Source organism: Cebidichthys violaceus, unplaced genomic scaffold (assembly GCF_023349555.1).
Source record: "Cebidichthys violaceus isolate CVI_PGR_0920_01 unplaced genomic scaffold, fCebVio1.0.p SCAF_53, whole genome shotgun sequence".
Lineage (NCBI taxonomy): Eukaryota > Metazoa > Chordata > Actinopteri > Perciformes > Stichaeidae > Cebidichthys > Cebidichthys violaceus.
In genome coordinates this window covers 12,501-34,308 of record NW_027176739.1, presented here as the reverse complement: position 1 = coordinate 34,308, position 21,808 = coordinate 12,501, and the positions used below count along the sequence as shown (strand labels likewise).

Here is a 21,808-nt window from a genome sequence, read left to right as displayed (position 1 = left end):
TTCAACATTGCTGGAACCAAATCCCCCAAAATTAGTGGAACCTTTAAAAACAACAGAACACGTTCACAAACTTGCTAATTTAAAGACTCCTGCCACATGAAGGAACCATAAGGAAACCTTCAAAAGTCTCAATCAAGGAACTCTACGACCATCTTAAGGACTGCCAACGTACTTCAAGAACCCTGAAAGTATATAGAACCAAAGAACTCTGAGCCCCCTCAGAAGTATCCAAAAACCTCGTTGACTTCTCTCCTGGATCTTTCCTGCACTGTTTATCCGCCTGAGGCTGGATGTTGACAGGAGTTTATGAACATCACAGCAGAGAGATTATGACGAGTCTGAACAAGGTTTACAGGACGGACTGAATCTACCATCAGTACTGTTACAGAAACCTCTTCCCGTGTCCTCAGGCTGAACGAGCTCAACATTTCACTACACCTGCTCTGGCGCTTCATCAACTTGTATCAGGTAGATTTAGTGTCAAGATATCAACGTCCCCCCCAGGAACTTCCTCAATGACGCAAACCACCATGGTGGGATTCTCCTCAGACCAGGGGCCAAACCTGGACCAACCAGAGGGGTACAACCATGAAGTAACGGTCGAAACACCTTCAGATTAAATAAAGCCCCGAAAACCACCTCTGAAACCCCTCTTCACTAGAACCTCATCAAGGACTGTTAGAAGATATTGATAGACCCCTGACCCACCTCACGGTCCTCTAGAACAGGGGTTCTTAACCTTTTTGACCTCGGGGCCCATTCAGATATTAACACTGTACTGGTTTATTTGATCTCACTGTTGGTTTGATTTGTATTCAATAACTAAATCTGATCCACTGACAGTTTAACAAGCAGAAACCTGGTCAAATACACAACCTGATACAATGTGATCATCACATGTATTTATCATGTAAACCTGCATACAAATACAACAAGACGCCCAACAGGCTAAAAAAAGGAACAAATCATGGTAATACAAGAACACATGTAAACTTAATTAACTTATTAACACAAAATAACTCTTCATTAGGTTTTACTGCAGAAACAAAGGAGGGACTCAAAAAAACTGAGAAAAAAATGGAAATTTGCTAAATAAATATGTGGTAATAAAATATATACATTCAAAATAATAAGTTTCAAATTAAATAAACTGTAAATAAAATTTAAATTAAGTGCAAATGAAAATATAGCCTCATAATCTGCTGATGATATACTTCAGCAGTCTTCAGAAGCAGAAGTTGTTCTTCATATCTGTGACAAATGAACAACAACAACAACAACAACAACAACAACAACAACAGTCACACACTGGGCCCTCTCTGCCTCTGACCTCCGTTCACAAAGCCCTACTTGATGAAGTCAGGACTGTTCATTTAGACTTTTGGGGGGTTTGGCATCACTTTGGTCTTCGCCTCACGGTCCTCTAGAACCCTTAGGACCCTTTAAAACTCCCTTAAGTAGTTCTGGGATTCTCCTCATACAATCTGAATTCTCCTGGAGACTCAAGAGGTTTTCACTTCAGGACTTCTCATCCCCTTCTAAGGAGTGATGGAACCCCCTCAGACTCCTGGGACCAGCTTAAGGACTCCTAGTGGACCACTAGAACCCTCGCAGACATGCAGAGAGTATAAATGGGCCTTCAGAGTCCTGGGACCACCTGCTCATATAAAAGACCCCCCAAGGACTTCTGAAACCAGAACCTGCATGAAGAAGCCCTTAAACCCTTGAAATCCTGGAGTTCATTACTCAAGACACTTAAAAGTATCAGTACTACTCTATAAAATACCCCTTTCATGTATCAGCAGTATTAAGCAGTCAGGTCTTAAGGGGACACCAGGACCAGGACCAGAGACTCCCCACTGCCCCCGTGTGGCTGAGGGATGAAGTGTTCCTTTATTGTAAACGTTATAAACAGTTTAAATGATCTGTGGTTCATTAAGGACTCGTCAGACACCAGAGTCTCTTCACATTCCTTTAATTAAAAATCAAACTCGACACATTTAACAGCAGAAACAACAAAAGAACAAAACAGAAAAAAACATTTGTAGAAAATAAATCTTTTCTGTTAAATGATCAAACTGTTATTTTACAGTCCGACGTCTTAAAACCACAAAGTATTTACAGTTTGTTCTCCAAACGTCTGAATCCAGCCACCTGATTGGTCCGTCGGGTTCTTTAGCTGCACAACAGAACAACAAAAACCGTTAGCCTAGCTTAGCACAAACACTGGGAGCAGGGGGAAACTGCTAGCCTAGCTACATCCTGTTTGTTGATTGGGAGACTTAAACATTTATTACCTTACTTTGTAAAACAAAATACAAAGATTTAAAAGTACTCAACGCTTTAAAGAGCTGCTCACCGATTGGCTGACGCCTCACAGAGGTTTGGGGAGGCCGGTCACCTCGGCGACGCACTCGTCGTAGGCGTCCTGGTAGTCCTCGTGAGGTTTGATCAGGATCACACAGGTCGGCCTCTTGGAGCCGGCAGAAGAACCCAGATCCTGGAACCAGAGAGGAGGCGGGGCTTAGTCACATGACAACAAACAAAGATGGCCGCCGCTGAGCCAGACGCTCTTTAAGAGGAAGGAAGTAGAAATAATGTTTTAAAGTTAAGAGACAAAGAAGAGACAGTTCAGTACATCTGAACTGTATTATATGTAAATTATTATTATTAAGCCTCAGAATATTTCTCTTGTATTCCTGTCACTCTCTTCTACACATTCAGATAAACGACTTATTAATCTTATTATTCTGAATAATTTGTTATTATTATTATGGCCAGAGCAACCGACAGCGTCGGTCCAGCGAAGGCCCTGTTGAAATTGTATGGGGTATTATTATTTTTTGTGATTTTTTTTTGTACACTTTGGGGGCTTTTTTGGAGTACTTGTCATGCATGAAAACTCAAATTTTGCAGACTTGTCAGGCCTGGTGAAAATAGCCACCTGACACAGGTTTCATATTTGTGTGTAAAATGTCTCTCTAGCGCCCCCTAGAAGTCGGACAGGCGACGCCCCTCGGCCAATATGTCCGATTGACTTGAAATTCGACACGCATGTCCAAATCCGCTAGATCTACAAAAAAGCCTCTCAGATCCCTAAGCTCCGCCTACCGAAATTTTCCGCCATCTTGAATTTTTGCAAACTCCTCCTACACGCTTGGTCTGATTGCTACCAAATTCAATAACACAAAAAGTTATCAAAAGCTAGAGTTTTCATCGAAGAACCTTGACGTGGCGGGGCGGCCATTTTGCCTCATTCGGCATGAAAAAGGAAGTTGTTATAACTCAAAGGTGCATTATTCAATCTGCACAAAATGTCTTATGCATGATGCTACTTCAACCCTTAGCACATTTAAAATGCAACAATTTCAAACACTCATAGCACCACCTACTGGCAAAAGGAAATGTCATATTTTATACTTTCATTTACTCCTACTAGCCAGTTCACCAGATCAGTCTGAAATTTGGTCAGAATAGCCTGAACACATTGATGATGCATCATCATTAATATTGTGACTTTTCGTTGAACGCTGTTGCCGTGGCAACCCATCATTCGCCATGAAAAAGGAAGCTGGTGGTTCACCGACTTGGGATGCTCAAAAACTCATTCAACTTTATACATGTGTTATAGGTAATGGGAGGACATATTTTAGATGGGTTTTTGGTTTGGCCGTTTTAAATTGCCTCCATAGCGCCCCCTACAATATTTCAAAAGAGCAGCCCCAGTGCTACGTTTGAGGTACCTGTATGAAACTTGGTAAGAACATGTATCTCAGAGAGACTTAAAAATAAGTCTCTTAGGACCATGCTCTAAACCGTACCGGAAGTCAGCCATTTTGATTTTTGTGTAATTTTTCAATAGATTTAGGCTTATTTCTAGTCACAATAGTTTAACGAACTCCTCCTAGGAACTTTGTCAGATCCACTTCAAATGTTGTCAGTAGAATCTCAAGACCATCGTGATCAAAAGTTATTAAAAGCTTTACGTTTGGTTGAATATCTTAGCCGTAGCGGGCGGCTACTTTACGTGATTCCCCAACATAGAAGCTGATGTAACTCAGCCGGACTCGTTCCAAACGTTCCTAAACTTCACTTGATAACACTCATGGCCTGAGGATGTCTACAAGCTCATATCCACTAATACTCACAGCGCCACCTGCTGGCCAAAGGAAATCTGTGTTTTGTGTAAAACAGCATCCGGTTTACATGACTTTTACAGTTCATATAGAGCAACATAATGCATGTTCTCTAGCGCCACACAGTGGATACAGGAAGCTATTTACTAAGCATCATTTCCAGCGTCAGTCGGTCCACGCAGGAAAAAAACGTCGGACTCGCGGACGAGCTGTCCGACGGTTCTCAGACATGCAGGTCGGAGTCCCGCCGGCATGAGGATGCGAGGGCCCGTTCATCGCAGCTTTAATTATTATTATTATTATTATTATTATGATGAATAAAGTTATTGTTATGGTCACTCACTCCTTTAGAGGGGATGTAGGCGTACGGCAGGTTTCGGTCCTCACACATGACGGGCAGGTGACAGTAGACGTCTATGGGCAGAGTGTCTCCGGCCATCACCACGATGCTGCAGAGACACACACACACACACACACACACACACACACACACACACACACACACATTAATAACAATAAAACATCTTCACGGGGTTTTGAGCGACCCTTTAAAAACAAACATGGCCGACTCACCCCTTCTCCCCCTTGTTGATGAACTTCTGGACCTCCTTCACTCCTCTGCGGATGTTCTTCACTTTGGAAGCTGGAAATAAAAAGAGTTGATGTCAATAGTACTAAAAACAGTTCTTCAGAGTCAACACGCTGCAGCAGAACCCGTTCACATGCATATTATTATTATTATGAGACTTCTCTCCGCTGTCTGCACCAGGCAGAGACCTGGACCAACACTGAACCGTGTCCAGAGAACCAGAGAGGCTTCAGATGATCGTGTCTCATGTGGACTGGATGAGAAGAACACAGCGGCTCTTCTCTGCTCCTGTGTTCCGTCTACACACAGGAGCACGTCCACGGTTCTGTAGTGGTTCCTTAGAGGTTCTGTAACGGTTCTGTAGTGGTTCCTTAGTGGTTCTTCTTACCCTTCTTCACGCACTTGTACAGCTTCTTGCTGAGCTTCTTGGAGGCCAGCGGCTGAGCGATGGGGTTCACGTGAGCGATCAGCTCGTGGTACGATTTCTCGGTCCCGTCGGCCACCACGGTCTCCTCCACGTCCGCGGACACCTTCTCCTTCTTCGTCTTCGTCATCTCTGGTTTAGTACTAGTACTAGTACTACTATTAGTATTAGTATTGGTCGATAACGTTACTCGTTCACTTGGAGCTTCTGTCGGTCACAACACGCGCTGCTGGAGAGGAAACCGACACGTGCTTGAGTTTCTTCTTTTTCTGTTAGTTTGAGGGTAGAAGACAAACAGCGCCCCCAGCGGACCGGAGGTAGCAGCAACCTGACCTTTCAAAATACATATATATCTCTATAGATATCTCTCTCTCTCTCTCTCTCTCTCTCTCTCTCTCTCTCTCTCTCTCTCTCTCTCTCTCTCTCTCTATATATATATATATATATATATATATATATATATATATATATATATTCCATTTATGTGTCATCCTTTCATATGTTCTACTTCTGTGATTTTGCAATATTAAACTCAGTCTTTGTGGAAGAAACTAATGAAAAATAAACCATACATTTAGAAAATATAATAAAAGGAAGTAAAAATGTCCTCACAGTAAAAATTAAATAGTGTAGATTTTATCTGTTAGGGATTATTTCATAAGAAGAAAAAATGACAAATGCACTTCTGTAAAACTGTGATTTATTAAAGTAGGATTTGGCTCAAAGCAAAATGTGATGAAGAGAATTAAAGGAATCAGAATGTTTTTCCCTAAAATCTGTGAAACTAAAGACAATCTGCAGGAATAAACAAGAAATAATTTCTGCATTAAAATAAATGAAAAGACATCGATGACCTCCAGTTTCCAGGATCACAAATATAATTTCAAGCTCAACTTTAAAGCCAACGTGGACGAAAAGTTCTTGAGATGTTGAGAAAAGTATATTTGAACATATTTCAAGTGGAAGATCATTTCATTTGATCGAAAGCTCCAGATCAGCTATAAATGGACCTTGAGGTGAGATTATATAGTAAGATAAAAGAACTTCAGATTCACAGTCTGCTTCACCTTTTTATATATGATATATATTATATTATAGTACATATTATATATTGAAATATATAAAATAAGTATTTAGTTTGTGATGAAATAATACAATGTGTTGGGACAAAAAGTACAAAATATTTACGTAAAATTAAATAAATTAAAAAGTACAAAAACAAACATTTTGGTAAATATCAAAGAAAATTACAAAAATGTGAAAGAAAATAATAATAACAAAAATATAGTTTATGTAAATCAGATAGTTAATAGAAGTACAATGAGACGTTTAGTACACATGTAAACAATAGTTAACTTCAAACTCATAACAAATGACATCACTGATTACTGGGGTCACTTATAACCAATGAGAGCACAGCTGTGAGTCACAGCAATGATGTCATCAGCGGTGGATGATGTCACCCAGCGTGGTGGGAAGCTTCCTGTCCTTCATCTCTCTGGATATCTGACACCAGACACAAGAAGGACAGAAGGTCGAGGACAGACAGTCTCTGCACAGACTGCCCTGAACACACCACAGAGAAGCACTAGTTAATGTATACTAGTTACACAAGTTAATATATACGTGTTGTACTAGTTAATGTGTACTAGTTACACAAGTTAATATATACGTGTTGTACTAGTTAATGTGTACTAGTTACACAAGTTAATATATACGTGTTGTACTAGTTAATGTATACTAGTTACACAAGTTAATATATACGTGTTGTACTAGTTAATGTGTTCTTGTTAATATGATTTAGTTGTACTAGTTAATATGTACGAGTTATACTAGTTAATGTGAACGAGTTATACTAGTTAATGTGCACTAGTGAATGTATACTCGTTATAGTAGTTAATATGTACTAGTTAATATGTACAAGCCATACTAGTAATATGTACTAGTTATACTAGTTAATATGTACGAGTTATACTAGTTAATGTGTACGAGTTATACTAGTTAATGTGCACTAGTTACACAAGTTAATATATACGTGTTGTACTAGTTAATGTGTACCAGTTAATGTGTTCTTGTTAATATGATTTAGTTGTACTAGTTAATATGTACGAGTTATACTAGTTAATGTGTACGAGTTATACTAGTTAATGTGTACGAGTTATACTAGTTAATGTCTACTAGTGAATGTATACTCGTTATAGTAGTTAATATGTACCAGTTAATATGTACTAGTTAGTATGTACAAGTTATACTAGTTAATGTGTACGAGTGAATGTATACTCGTTATAGTAGTTAATATGTACCAGTTAATATGTACTAGTTAATATGTACAAGTTATACTAGTTAGTAGTATAACTAAGAAGAAGGTAAAGAGTTTTGTCCTCACTCTGATGCCGTAGCGGTGACGGACAGAGACTCTCATGGACATGGTGATTGGATGGATACATCCACAGACGTCCAGCAGAGGGAGACAGAGACTCTGACCCAACCGTGTACTGGTTCTACAGGCGAAGCACGGACAACACCAGAACCCATAGCAACCTGCAGGAGACACACACACACACACACACACACACACACACACACACACACACACACACACACACACACACTCAACAATAATAATACTATTAATATAAATACAATTACTAATCATAATATAAATAATATTACATTAATAACAATACTAATAACAACAATAATAACAACAATAATACTAATAACAATTTTACTGTACAGTCTTTCATGTCCAGGCAGCAGTCACAGATCCCAGAAGTCCATTCGTCTTCTTCAGAGGACAGAGGCAGAGCCTGAGGCTGAGTCCAGACCACACTCATCGTCACGCTGAGAGACACGTCTTCATCAGTAATCAGTAATCAGTAATCAGTAATCAGTAATCTGTAGGATCAATGACCGCAGAGAGGCTGTTAGATACGATAAAACCAAAGAAGAAGAGATCACGATCTTACCTGTGTGTGTGTGTGTGTGTGTGTGTGTGTGGGTGTGGGTGTGTGTGTGTGTGTGTGTGTGTGTGTGTGTGAGTGTGTGTGTGTGAGTGTGTGAGAGACGCAGGTTTCAGACAGACAGGTCCGACCCGTCTGACTGGACGAGTTTGTTTTCTTTGTGTCGACACCTTTAAAGTACGTCTGAGGAGGAAATGAAGGACTGAACACGAGTGACATCACTTTTATTCATGACTACATTACCCATGAGGCTCAGAGGAAACAACAAACAAACATCAAGAATCATGTTTTGTCATCAACATCATTATGTAGTTATTTCTGCATCTTTTGAATCAGTTTCTTGTGATTAAATCACAGATTCAATTTGACTCTTCGTCTCAGAAGTCCAGTCATCACATGTGACTCAGCGTTCACCACGCGTCTGTCCGGCTGTAGGCCTCTGACAGCAATGCTCTCTGGGAGTCGTAGTCCACGGTGTCTCCCTGAACGTCTCGTTGGTTGTTCCCCTGTTGGCAGGCTGAGGGACCGGAGGACCCTGAACGCCTCCTGAATCCAGGTGACGAGTTCTCGTCGGCGTCCGTGCGTCAGCTCCGTGGGCTCAGGGGCTCAGGGGCAGTACTCGTACTCGCCTCCATCGCCTCCATCGCCGCCTTCGTCTATCTGGTAGATGTTCTCCACCGCCGACTCTCGACTCTGGTGCTGCAGACCGGATTCTGGAGACCTGAACCGGACCGAACTGTGGACCTGCAGCCGAGAGCTGAAACACAGAATTCATCCTTTATATTCTGAAGGAAACCTGATTCAAATAAAAGCTTTATTTATTTATGCCTGGTGGCGATACTATCTCTGAGTTATTGACTGAGGACTCAGGACTAGGAATTACCCACAATTCATAGCGTTGTGACACAAAACTCAGGGTTACCAGTTGGAAGCCCAGAGGAACACCTCCTTTAATCATGAATTAAATTAAAGCTGTTTGTTTTAGGCTGAAGGACGTTCAGAACAGGACGTTAAAAAAAGGTTGCGGTTTAAAGGGACACTTCATCCCCAAATTAGACATATTTGCTCTTCCTCTTTCTGTGGTGTCGTGAGTCACCGGGTCACCATCGAGTATCAGATATTTCCATCATAGATAAATAACACGCTTCATTAATGTCATTACAGGTAAAAGGAAATGTATGTATGTTTGATTTTGGGGTGAACTGTCCCTTTAAGGCTTTAGGGAGGGAGTTCACACTGTGACATTTCCATCTCATCATCATCATCTTCATCTTCAGCTCGCTGTGTGAATGTCAAACCTCAGACGTTTCATCTGTTTGTGGTGACAGAAAACCAGTTATGACAACCTGAACCGTGAGGATGTTCTCATCTAAAACCAGAAGCATTGTGAGGTTTAGAAAGCTTGCGTTATTCATCAGAGCCTGAAGGCAGCGTTGGGGGTCTGTTCTGACTCCGGTCCTCCCGTCGGAGGGTTTGTGGTTTCTAGGTTTCGATGCTGTAGCGAAGATAAAGATGGCGGTAACGTGGGGGGGGGGGGCACACAGCCATGTGGTTAAACTGCTGACTCACGATCCATCATCAGAGAGCTGCAGTTATTCACCACACGCTTCTAACCTTCTCCAGAAACAAGAGAAGAGGAAGTTTCACGATCTGAACGAGTCACACGACACAACTGAACTCACATTTTGCTGAGTCGCCTCCTCCTGAGAGCTGCAGAGACACAAAAACATCAGGTCAGCTGGTCTGATGGAAACATGGAGGAACAAGTGACATCAGAGACAAGAAGTCCTGAAGACTGAGGCTTCATCCTCACATGCCACGCTTCATTTAAACACAGGTGTTATGTTCACAAAGAAACCGTCAAGGAACCAAAGCAGTAAATTATCTCCAGAGCGACGAGTGATGATCACATTTATTGATCCATAGTCTAGTAAACTGTGATATGTTCATTTTAAGAAGATAGAGCGAAATAAGACCTGTTAATACAGGAGGATCTTAAGTATCCAGTACTATTAAAGAGTACCATAATACTGCGTAAACTTATTCAGATTAACTTCACTCATGTATGAAAACATGAGGAGACCAGATCTCTGAGAACATTACCGATGACGAGGACCGCTGCTGTGACCAGAGACACCAACCCGACCAGAACCAACACCAGAACCACGCTGACACTGCTGCTGCTGACCTGTGACACACACACACACACACACACACACACACACACACACACACACACACACACACACACACACACACACAGCGTCAGGAAGCTGGAGGATAAAACAGCTATAAGGATGTGGATCGCTAGGATTTAATTGATACCGATACTTATCAATACTTTTGATATTAAAACACAGTGATGAAGCTGTAGTTTATACAACAAATCTACTTAGTTAGGTTTAGAGAACTAAACTACTTAGTTAGGTTGAGACAACTAAACTACTTAGTTAGGTTTATACAACTAAACTACTTAGTTAGGATTAGGTAAACAGTGGTTTGGGTTAAAATCACGACAGAAGTTGTTACTGAAGTACAGAAGTTACATGACGAATAAATCAAAGTTGGTTTCACACGATGTTGAAAGTAAGTTTTCCACTTTTCGACCGTCTGAGTTTCTCTGAAGTTAATCTTCCTCTCTCACCTCGGCCGTGATGCTGCTGGAGGAGGAAGTCAGGAGGCGCTCGGTTGAGGTCAGCTGACCTGCAGGACGAGGAAACGAAAGCAGATGTTTGAGTGCAGCTGTGTCAGCAGCATGATGTCATGATGAACGCTTTAGACTCTGTACTTCCCTCAAAATAAATAAAGTTTCATCTTAACTTATGAAGTATTGACTTAAAAGCAGAATCTTGTAAAATATACAATAGAATTGTATAATTTCCATGAAAACAGTGTAAAATATGCAGAATAGAGCTAAAAATTAACCAAACTGCAAACATACATTTTCAATATTCAAAATGCTGGATGGACAAACAGACATTAAGCAAAACAGAAATCTATGTTCAGAAATACAATGTCCTTTCAATTAGCCTGTGAATCGCTTAATGCTTATCGCTAGCATACACATAGCTACCGCTAATGCTGATGGTTAGCACACACATATTCCAGCCTTGCATGTATACTCTAATTCACAAATGTTTATAAGAGTTTATTATGTATTATGTCACCATAACAGACATTTTACAGCATTTACCTAAACAAAATCATAACAATAGTCAGTAGCATTAGCGTTTGTGAATAGCATTAGCAATTAGCATTAAGCTAACTGAAAGTCGTTAACGGCCATCATGAACAGTAAGTTAATAACAGTTAAAGTCTGAGTCTAGCGGTTCATGTGAAGCTTTTTATGTTCTGTAACCGGAGCATGAAATTATGGTGGAATTAGTAAGCTAGCTAGCTAACTAGCTACCCGCTAAATGAGTAAAACTGAACTTAATGCTCATCAACCCTCTCTTGTCCCAGAGTAGGAAAGATCTTTACTATCAGCAGATATTTTGAATTTCCATAGTGGAAACACTTTGTGGTCTTTAGAACAAAGATGTAGTATCTTCCATCACTCTGTGTTGTACCTGTTGTAGAAGCCGTCTGATTGGTGGTCGTCTCTCTGGTTAACGTTGTTGATGTGGTCGTCTGTGGAGCTGAAACACAAAACAACAGCTGTGACTGTTCAATACTCAATCAATCAATTAATCAATCAATCACCAATCTTTATATATCTGACCCATAACTGCACTAGAAAACAAAAAATGTCATTGCTATGCAGATGATACTCAATTATATCTATTGATCAAGATGAAACCAACCCGCTTGTTAAACTTCAAGCATGTCTTAAGGACTTAAAAACCTGGATGACCTGCAACTTCCTGATGTTAAACTCAGACTAAACTGAAGTTGGTCTACTATAAATCAGTTATCTAATGATGTAGTTCCAGCAGCACCATAAAGAATCTCTGAGTAACTTTGATCAGGATTTGTCTTTTAACTCTCAGATAAAACAAACTTCAAGGACTGACTTTTTTCACCTACTTAACATCAGGCACATCCTGTCTCAAAGAGATGCAGAGAAATGAGTTCATGCATTTGTTATTATAGACTAGATTACTGTGATTCCTTATTATCAAGCTGCTCTATTAAGTCTCTTAAATCTCTCCAGTTGATCCAGAATGCTGCAGCTTGTGTACTAACAAAAACCAAGAGAAGAGATCATATTACTGCTGTATTACACTGGCTCCCTGTAAAATCTAGAATATAATTTAAAATCCTTCTGCTCACCTATAAAGCCCTAATTGGTCAGACACCATCATATCTTAACGAGCGTATAGTACAATATTATCCTACTAGAGAGCTGGTTCAGGTTTATAGTTAGAGTGTCTGTTTACAGATTGTAAAGACCTCTGAGGCAAATTTGTGATAGTGGGCTTTCCAAAATAAATTGAATTGAATTAATTTGAATCGTCTGCTGTAACAGTCAAATGTCCGTCCATCTGCTAACCAGTCAGACCTGCAGGATTTGATCACGATCAGCTGACAGGAAGTAAACATGGTCTATGAAACATACATAAAGTGTAGAAACAGTGGAACAACCAACCAGTTTAAACTCAACTTAACTCAACTAAAACTATATTCTATAAAAAACTTTATTATCCAAATCAATAATTTCTCACCTTTCTCAACGACCAAATCAAAGTGATGTTTGTCGTCGTTGAACCATCCAGGTATGTCCACTCTGCACCCGTAGAGTCCAGCATCCGTCTCTGAGACGTTCAGGATGGTCAGAGAAACGTCTCCATCCTCCAGTCGTCCCAGTAACTGATACCTGCTGGAAACTCTGGTTCCTTCCTTCACATGGTGTCCGTCGGTGGAGACGAGCTGGTCTCTGCATCCTGAGACTGGTATTTCACCTCGACCCCAACAGACGGACAGCGCCCTGTGGTATTTGATGTCGTATTTACAGGACAGAGTGACTCCTTCACCTGTTTGACCGACAACTCTGCTGCCGTCACCTTCACTGACTGTGGGACACAAACAAACGCTGTAAAATCAGATCTCAACCTGTTCTTACCTGATGCTTCATCTGCTTGTCATTTTTATAATCCCTCAGGTTTGTCTGAAAGTCAAATTTCCCAAAAGAAATGAATGTAAAACCCCGTGTGTGTTTGAAAGTGTTAAAAATGACTAATATCAAAACTGACTGTCTGTCAAAAGAAAAAAGTACAAAAACAGAAAGAAACAGTTGTTTTCTACAAATCTAGAAATAAATGCTGTGAAGAAGAAACAGTGTTATTGTCAGTAATATAACAGAAGCCAAACAACACCCAGAGAAACAAATAAAGTTCTATTAGTGTGTTTGATCTCTTGTAAATGGAGAAACGGTGATAAAGTGAATACACGTCACCTGTGAGGAGAGCGAGGAGCAGAACGATCTTCATCATGAACACACTGACAAAGTTTCATCACACTCTCACATTTATACTCTGCTGCACACTGCAAAAAATGATCTGCTGCTGCTTCAGAGAGAAGAAAAAAAAAACACAATGAAAAAAGAAAGAAACAAGGAAAGACATTTTTAGAAACTAAGAAACTTTTTTAAACATGTTTCTTTAAATCAGGCACAAATATAAGGATGGTACAAGGAACAGGTACCTCTTCTCCTTAGTACCCAACACAGGACTCCCAGAGGGACACGGTCGTAAACCCTGTTTAAAAAAACTAAACCACAGAGGCACAGTCCCCGACTTCAAAGTGACACTGAAGAGGTGTATACCAGAAAACAATGTAACAAAACATAACGTAACAAAACATAACGAAACAAAGTAAAACATGACATCATGTGACATTATGTAACATAATGTAACAAAACATTACGAAACAAAACATAACGAAACAAAACTTAACATAACAAAACATAACGAAACAAAGTAAAACATGACATGTAACATAATGTAACAAAACATAACGTAACAAAACGTAACAAAGTAAAACACGACATCATGTAACATAACGTAACAAAACATAAAACATAACGTAACAAAACAAAATGTGACAACACATAACAACGTAATTGAACATGGTAAAACATAGCGTAACGTAATTTAACAAAACATTAGGCAACAATGTAAAAAAACAAATGTAACATGGTACAACATAACATGACTTAACTTAACATACATAATAAAACATCACATAAAGAAAATTATTTAAAGTTGCAACTTCATCTAACACACGTTTAGATGTCTCCCTAAACATCATCTATGACCATCGGAGAGAATACGAGCGACAGAAACAAAGTTTTTAACTCGAGGTTCATGTAGTGAATCAAAACAAAACTAAATACGTGTGTAGTGACACTTAGGTTAAGTATTTAAATTAAGTATATTAGATCAGGTAACTTTATTCTACGTAGTCTGACTTCCTCCTTTGATCTCGTCACAATTATTCGACCACTCGAGGTCGCCGTCTAATAATAAATGTAAATATGTTTCGTGATGACAAAACGGCTGTTTGCTTATAACAGTGAGTCATGTGATTCATTTAAATCTATAAATATATGTTAATGATATTTCCCTGGTAGGAATAAACGTCTGTAGTCTGTCACATTATAATGAATGTAGGATCATTATTTGAGTGTAGAGTCACCAAAGGGAGTGTAAACATGTGGTCAGCGCATGACTTCCTGTTGGTGGCGTTAGATGTTCACAGCTTCCTGTTTTCTGATTCTCGGACTCTGACTTTCACTTCATCAGAAGCTAAAATAGGACAGTGGAGATCCACACTGTATAAAATATCTGCAGCTCAAACTGAATTTATAACAATTACAAAAATAATTGTTTCACCATCATGTTAGATGAGAGAATACAGTAACTCATAATTAGTGATGTCCTCCACCAATAACATTATTAATCGACTAGTTGATTAGTTGTTTTAATCAGCAGATCTTTAACAAATAATCTCACAAAAGCACCTCTTTAAATCTCATGTTTACCAGATAATGTGCTCATATTAACTCATTCAGAAGGAAAAAAAAACTAAAGTTATCTTAGTCGACTGACAGGGGGAAGCTCCTCCCACAACATCTTCAGTTCTGCATCTCCAGTAAACATGTTGAAGAAAATTAGACACAAAATGAGGGAAATAATTACGACATAACATATAATTGTTTCTCCTTAAATCATTATTTAATAAACTGAGATTAATTTCACCTGAAAGTTTTAGTTTATTTCCTTATATATCAATGAATAAATGTAAATATATTTACATTTGTGATGTATGTGTTGTGTTACTTACGAATGCAACAATAAAAATGTTTTTTATATTTATCCCCCCAAAAATTATGAAATTCAAAAAATGTATTAGCTTGAAAAGCTAATAAATGTAAATATTAATATTAATACGGCTACCATTGAAGCCACTAAAGTGTCTTTTTAAATGCTACAGCGCCGCCTACAGGCGTCAGTCTTCAGTACAGCCTCCACATAAACCTCATTTGAGAAAACTAGTTAAAAGAAGTTAAAACATTTTGTGAAATCATCAACTCATTAGTCAAACTAACGTTGATTTCTTTACTTCAAGTTAATGATAAAAGTTGAGTTGAATTAACGTTTTAAAGAGCAGAGAGCAGAATCATCACAGGCTGCAGTACCACCCGTGGCCACAGCGTGTAAGTCAATGAGCTCTTAACGCTGTTTCCACGTGTTGGCAAATGACAGAAAACTGATGTGAACAAACACAATTTTACTTTTATCACTTTGAAAGACATCAAAACTAAAACAAGACGATGACATTATGGATTCCAGTGGACATTTAATAGGCCAACAGAAGATTAGAAGAACATTTAGATTAAGTCAAATGATTGATATCTTAAGTTAAAGATACAAATATATATGTGGTCAAATATGTATTATCTGTGGGTACTTATTGTAGTATTTTAATCCACTACACTGCAGTCTGTGGACATCCAGCGCTGTTTCATTGTGAGAAAAACTTGAAAAATGAATTTAATATTGATTAAATATTGGTCAAGTAATTATAAAGTAAAGATGATTGGAAGGATAAACACGACTACAAATCAAAAGGTAGAAATATTTGCAGTTACAATAACAGCAACGCTGGAATATGAATGTATGAATATGATCAAATAATCACGAAGATCCAGTTTAAGTTGAATGTTTATTTTTTAGTTTTAATAAAATGTGTTTCTCTGACTTCTGGAGAACGTCATGAAAAAACACATTCACAGGCTTCTTGTTTCTACACAAAGCTCCGCCTCCTCCTCCTCTGATTGGTTCATCCTCCTGTCACTCTCTGACCTCCAAACACCTGCAGACACACACACACACACACACACACACACACACACACACACACACACACACACACACAAGGTTGATAAATAATGAGTTCATTTTTTTATTTATTGACAGTTTGCTATATTTACTGTTCTTTGTTTTTGTAATTCTTGTTTTGTTATTTGTGTGTGTGTGTGTGTGTGTGTGTGTGTGTGTGTGTGTGTGTGTGTGTGTGTGTATGTGTGTGTGTGTACTGACTGTAAGCAGCCGTCAGCAGCAGAGCAGGAATGAAGATGATGAAGGAGACTCTCACTGTGTTTCCGATGAAGCTCTGCAGACTGTTGACCTGCTGCTGCACGGACGACTGTCAACAAACAAACATGCAGGTTAGCTCAGTGGAGAGTGTCCTGACGCTAGCTAGCTCAGTGGAAAGTGTTGCAACGTTAGCTAGCTCAGAATAGAGCGTCGTAACGTTAGCTAGCTCAGTGGTGAGAGTCATAACGTTAGCTAACAATGATAACTTTACAAAGATAAAAATAATATATAGTTGTATATACAATTATATATTGTAATCTTCAATTTAATTAAAATAAAGATATTAATGTGTATAATTGTGTTTAGTCTCTGTCACCTGAACCAGCGCCACCATTGGTCCTGTGGAGTCCTCCCCCCTGACATCACTTCCTGTCTCCTCCGTCACCTCCCTTGTGTTGTAACCTGTCAATCAGATGAGATAATATAAAATTTAAAAAAATGCCAAAACATACAAGGCGGTCCCTGCAGGTGTGTCTCCACCTTTAAGGTCTGTCTGGTGCTCACCTGGCGTGTGTGGTGCGTTCAGGTTCCCAGCATCCCCAGCGTCTGAGGAGTCCGAGGCGAACGTACGGTCGATGACGATGAGGTGCACGCTGGTCGTCTGGTCGTTGAACAAACCGGCCAGCTGAACTCTGCAGTGATAGAAACCTGCGTCCGACGGTTGGGAGGTGGAGATGGTCAGAGACGAGGACAAGGACACGGAGTACCTGAAGGCCACATCACATTCTTATTTTAATTACAGCTTATAGTAGGAACTTTTAGTTAGTGGGGATACAGTTAGCGGTCCCTGTGGTAGTGTTTCTAAGCACCAGCGTCCCTTTAAAAAACAGCAGGGTCTGACAGGAGACACCTGGTACCTGAGTGACTTCCTGTATGTGAGCTGGTCTCAGACCAGGAGACACCTGGTACCTGAGTGACTTCCTGTATGTGAGCTGGTCTCAGACCAGGAGACACCTGGTACCTGAGTGACTTCCTGTATGTGAGCTGGTCTCAGACCAGGAGACACCTGGTACCTGAGTGACTTCCTGTATGTGAGCTGGTCTCTGGCGGCCTGGACCACCGTGTCCCGGCAGGTGAACAGTGACGGTTGGCCCCTCCCCCAGCACACCTCCACTCCTCTCTGATTCACTTCCTCCGAGCGACACGGCAGCGTCACCGTCCTCCCGGCCACGCCCACCACCGTCTCCATGGCGACCGCCGACACGCCTCAGAGGACAAAGGAGACATCAGAAGGACACTTGTTTATCAGAAGGACACTTGTTTATCTTCTTCTCCAGACACATCTGGATGTTATGAACTTATATAAATGTATTCACACATTCAACAGACTCCATTAAAAACGAGGAGAGAGGAAAGAGGAGACGAGGAGAGAGGAGAGAGGACGAGGAGACGGGAGGAGGAGACAAGGAGACGAGAAGAGAGAGGAAAGAGGAGAGAAGAGAGTAGGGAGAGGAGACGAGGAGAGAGGAGAGAAGAGACTAGGAGATGGGGAGAGAAGAGACTAGGAGACGAGAAGAGAGGAGAGAGGAAATGAGGAGATGAGGAGAGAGGAGACGAGGAGAGAGGTGATGAGGAGATGAGGAGAGAGGAGAGAGGAAATGAGATGAGGAGACTGGAGGAGAAGACAAGGAGACGAGAAGAGAGAGGAGAGAGGAGAGAAGAGAGTAGGGAAAGGAGACAAGGAGAGAGGAGAGAGGACGAGGAGACGAGGAGAGAGGACAAGGAGAGGAGGAGACGAAGAGAGAGGAGAATAGAGGCTGGGAGACGAGGAGAGGGGAGGAGGAGACGACAAGATGAAGAGAGTAGACAAGGAGAGAGGAGATGAGGAGAGAGGAGAGAGGACGAGGAGACGAGGAGAGAGAACGAGGAGAAGAGGAGAGAGGACGAGGAGAGGGGAGGAGGGGACAAAGAGACAAAGAGAGGAGACAAGGAGAGGGGAGAGGAGAGAGGACCATTGTTTATTTTCTTATTACATTATTGAGACACATGTGGATGTTATGATCTTATTAAATGTTTTCACACATTCAACAGAATCTTTAATTATTCAACAAAGATTAAAACAAAGTGTCCACTTCATTACATGTCTCTAAAACAGTGTTTCTATTATTCTGTCCACCCCTCTGAGGAGCTCCAGACTCACCTGAGAGGACGAAGACACAGATGATGGTGTGGAGAAGCAGCCGCAGCATGTTGTAGAGTGTCCTGCAGACAGACACAAGACAGACAGACCCAGTGATGTCACTTCCTGTTTCCATCCTGATATTAATAGACTGAACAACAGAAGAAGAGTCACTTTGTTTCACTTCTTCTAAAGACTTCATGAAGCTGTTGTTCAGAAGAAAGATGGTGAAACGCGTTGAAGAAGAACGTCCACTGAAAATATGTTGTACTAATATATATATTATGATGTATTTATATTTCCAGTACGAGGAATGTGATTAGAGAGGAATGAGGAGACGAGAGTCCAAGAACAACTCACCTCTGACCTGATGTCTGAAAACACTGAAGACTTTATTACTGAGGGTTTCACTGAGGAGACGAGGAGAGAGGAGACGAGGAGACAAGGAGACGAGAGGGGGTGGGGGGGAGGAAACGGGGAGAGAGGAGACGAGGAGACGGGGGGGGGGGGGGTGCTCCTTTAGCACTGGTTGTTTTCTGTTAGCTCCTTTAGCACTGGTTGTTTTCTGTTAGCTCCTTTAGCACTGGTTGTTTTCTGTTAGCTCCTTTAGCACTGGTTGTTTTCTGTTAGCTCCTTTAGCACTGGTTGTTTTCTGTTAGCTCCTTTAACACTGGTTGTTTTCTGTTAGCTCCTTTAGCACTGGTTGTTTTCTGTTAGCTCCTTTAGCACTGGTTGTTGTCTGTTAGCTCCTTTAACACTGGTTGTTTTCTGTTAGCTCCTTTAGCACTGGTTGTTTTCTGTTAGCTCCTTTAGCACTGGTTGTTTTCTGTTAGCTCCTTTAACACTGGTTGTTTTCTGTTAGCTCCTTTAACACTGGTTGTTTTCTGTTAGCTCCTTTAACACTGGTTGTTTTCTGTTAGCTCCTTTAGCACTGGTTGTTTTCTGTTAGCTCCTTTAGCACTGGTTGTTTTCTGTTAGCTCCTTTAGCACTGGTTGTTTTCTGTTAGCTCCTTTAGCACTGGTTGTTTTCTGTTAGCTCCTTTAGCACTGGTTGTTTTCTGTTAGCTCCTTTAACACTGGTTGTTTTCTGTTAGCTCCTTTAGCACTGATTGTCTTCTGTTAGCTCATTTAACACTGGTTGTTTTCTGTTAGCTCCTTTTAGCTCCCGTTAGCTTAGGGTTAGTAGTGGAATCTCTAAACACCACGGCTGTCGTCTCCTAACTCTCCTTCACACCTTTCCTTGACCCCATGACCTTTTCCCAAAGAGGTCAAGGAGAAGAGGTTAGGAAAGGACGTTAGGAGGTAATTTTTTGGACTCTGCGATGTGTCAGCTGATCTCCAGTGAGTGAGACTGGATGAGTTCATCACACGTTGAGGACCACGTGGCCCTTCAAGTCCTCTAGATGTTTGGTCTGGAGGCCTTCAGGCGTCTTCTTCAGGTGTTTGGACGGTAACGCTTGAGTGTCTCTGGAGGACCTGAGAGCTCTCTGAGTCCGTTCTTCTTCTGCGCTTCAATAACGACGGTGTGGATGAAAACACCAACGAGAGAGAAACACGACGACACAAACAGGAAGGGAATCAACCAGAGAGCTGAAAAGAACCGCTGGTACGGTGGTCCATGAAGGCAGCAGACATATATATATATATATATATATATATATATATATATATATATATATATATATATATAAAAAGCACTTTAAAGCTGTGATTCCTGAAACCACTTGTAACTTTTTACAGCTGCATTTATTTCAACCACTTCACTTGAAAGCTCAGGATCTGTTAAAACCAGATGTGTAAACATGAAACTGAAAGAGATTTAGAACATCTGGTTACATTAAAGTAGAGGAATTGTTCCTATAGAACAACACAGTTTTCTGTGTGACAGAAGGAACATGAAGATGTGTTTGTGTAGAAATAAAGAGAAGGTTCAGACATCTTCACATCAAACATGAGACTGTTTTATGGTTTTACAACAACAGTGTCCAGATATGAACATAGACGAGGAGACGAGGATGAGGAGACGAGGAGGGCCGTCTTGTTCTGCTCTTTGTTTTCTTTTAATCTCATTTGGGTTTTTTTGGAGCCGAGGTTTCCACCACAGCTTTGGTTGTGGTTCATTCCACCACAGCTCTTATTCTGAAGGTCTGAGGTCGTGGTTCATTCCACCACAGCTCTTATTCTGAAGGTCTGAGGTCGTGGTTCATTCCACCACAGCTCTTATTCTGAAGGTCTGAGGTTGTGGTTCATTCCTCCACAGCTCTTATTCTGAAGGTCTGAGGTCGTGGTTCATTCCTCCTCAGACTCTGTGGATCCATACGTTCTGTTATTGATGAGAGATTAGCCTTTAAACACATTTTAAATGTTCACATTTATATACGAGTAAATGAAACAAAAGCTGTTGTGCATTAAAATTAATATTAATATTAATACAAAGACAAACATCTTTACTATGAAGAAGTATTTTTGTTTATTCTTTATGATTCTTTTAATGTGAAGAAGAAGAAAAAGAAGAAGAAGAAGAAGGAGAAGAAGAAGAAGAAGAAGAAGAAGAAGAAGAAGAAGAAGAAGAAGAAGAAAAAAGGCGAAGGAGAAGGAGAAGAAGAAGAAGAAGAAGAAGAAGAAGAAGAAGAAGAAGAAGGAGAAGAAGAAGAAGAAGAAGAAGAAGAAGAAGAAAAAGAAGAAAAAGAAGAAAAAGAAGGCGAAGGAGAAGGAGGAGAAGAAGGAGAAGAAGAAGGAGGAGAAATAGACGCTGTCGTAAAGTTCTGAAATGTCTCAGCGGAGAATAAAAATAGTCTGAAAAAGTCGGAAACAGTGTGTGTGAGTGTGAGTGAGAGTGAGTGAGTGTGTGTGTGTGTGTGTGTGTGTGTGTGTGTTCGAGGTATTTTTAAGGAAGAAAACATTCATACTGATTCATCATCGGCTTCGGACTCCAGCTGGACCCCATCTTCATCATCTGAGCTCCACCTGCTGATCA

The 21,808-nt window shown here is 40.4% G+C and overlaps 3 protein-coding genes across 3 annotated transcripts; all 3 read right to left on the bottom strand.

Annotated features, from left to right (window-relative positions):
* Positions 1-1,959: 1,959 nt before the first annotated feature.
* Positions 1,960-5,412, bottom strand: nhp2 (NHP2 ribonucleoprotein homolog (yeast)). Its single transcript, XM_068731669.1, has 5 exons — positions 5,114-5,412; positions 4,710-4,779; positions 4,480-4,585; positions 2,360-2,500; positions 1,960-2,179 (listed from the first exon to the last, which is right to left on the bottom strand). Exons 1-4 carry the CDS (start codon positions 5,277-5,279, stop codon positions 2,375-2,377), a joined length of 468 nt encoding a protein of 155 aa, XP_068587770.1. The 5' UTR covers positions 5,280-5,412; the 3' UTR covers positions 1,960-2,179; positions 2,360-2,374.
* A 2,907-nt stretch (positions 5,413-8,319) lies between these two features.
* On the bottom strand, positions 8,320-13,597 carry LOC137888310 (T-cell immunoglobulin and mucin domain-containing protein 4-like). The gene is made up of 7 exons (XM_068731687.1): positions 13,508-13,597; positions 12,777-13,124; positions 11,682-11,750; positions 10,757-10,815; positions 10,216-10,300; positions 9,795-9,822; positions 8,320-8,869 (listed from the first exon to the last, which is right to left on the bottom strand). The coding sequence occupies exons 1-7, from the start codon at positions 13,542-13,544 to the stop codon at positions 8,719-8,721; spliced, it is 777 nt and encodes a 258-aa protein (XP_068587788.1). The 5' UTR covers positions 13,545-13,597; the 3' UTR covers positions 8,320-8,718.
* A 2,681-nt stretch (positions 13,598-16,278) lies between these two features.
* LOC137888349 (hepatitis A virus cellular receptor 2 homolog) lies at positions 16,279-18,914 on the bottom strand. Its single transcript, XM_068731732.1, has 6 exons — positions 18,853-18,914; positions 17,726-17,918; positions 17,217-17,419; positions 17,029-17,114; positions 16,656-16,761; positions 16,279-16,428 (listed from the first exon to the last, which is right to left on the bottom strand). The coding sequence occupies exons 1-6, from the start codon at positions 18,899-18,901 to the stop codon at positions 16,343-16,345; spliced, it is 723 nt and encodes a 240-aa protein (XP_068587833.1). The 5' UTR covers positions 18,902-18,914; the 3' UTR covers positions 16,279-16,342.
* Between the last annotated feature and the right edge of the window lie 2,894 nt (positions 18,915-21,808).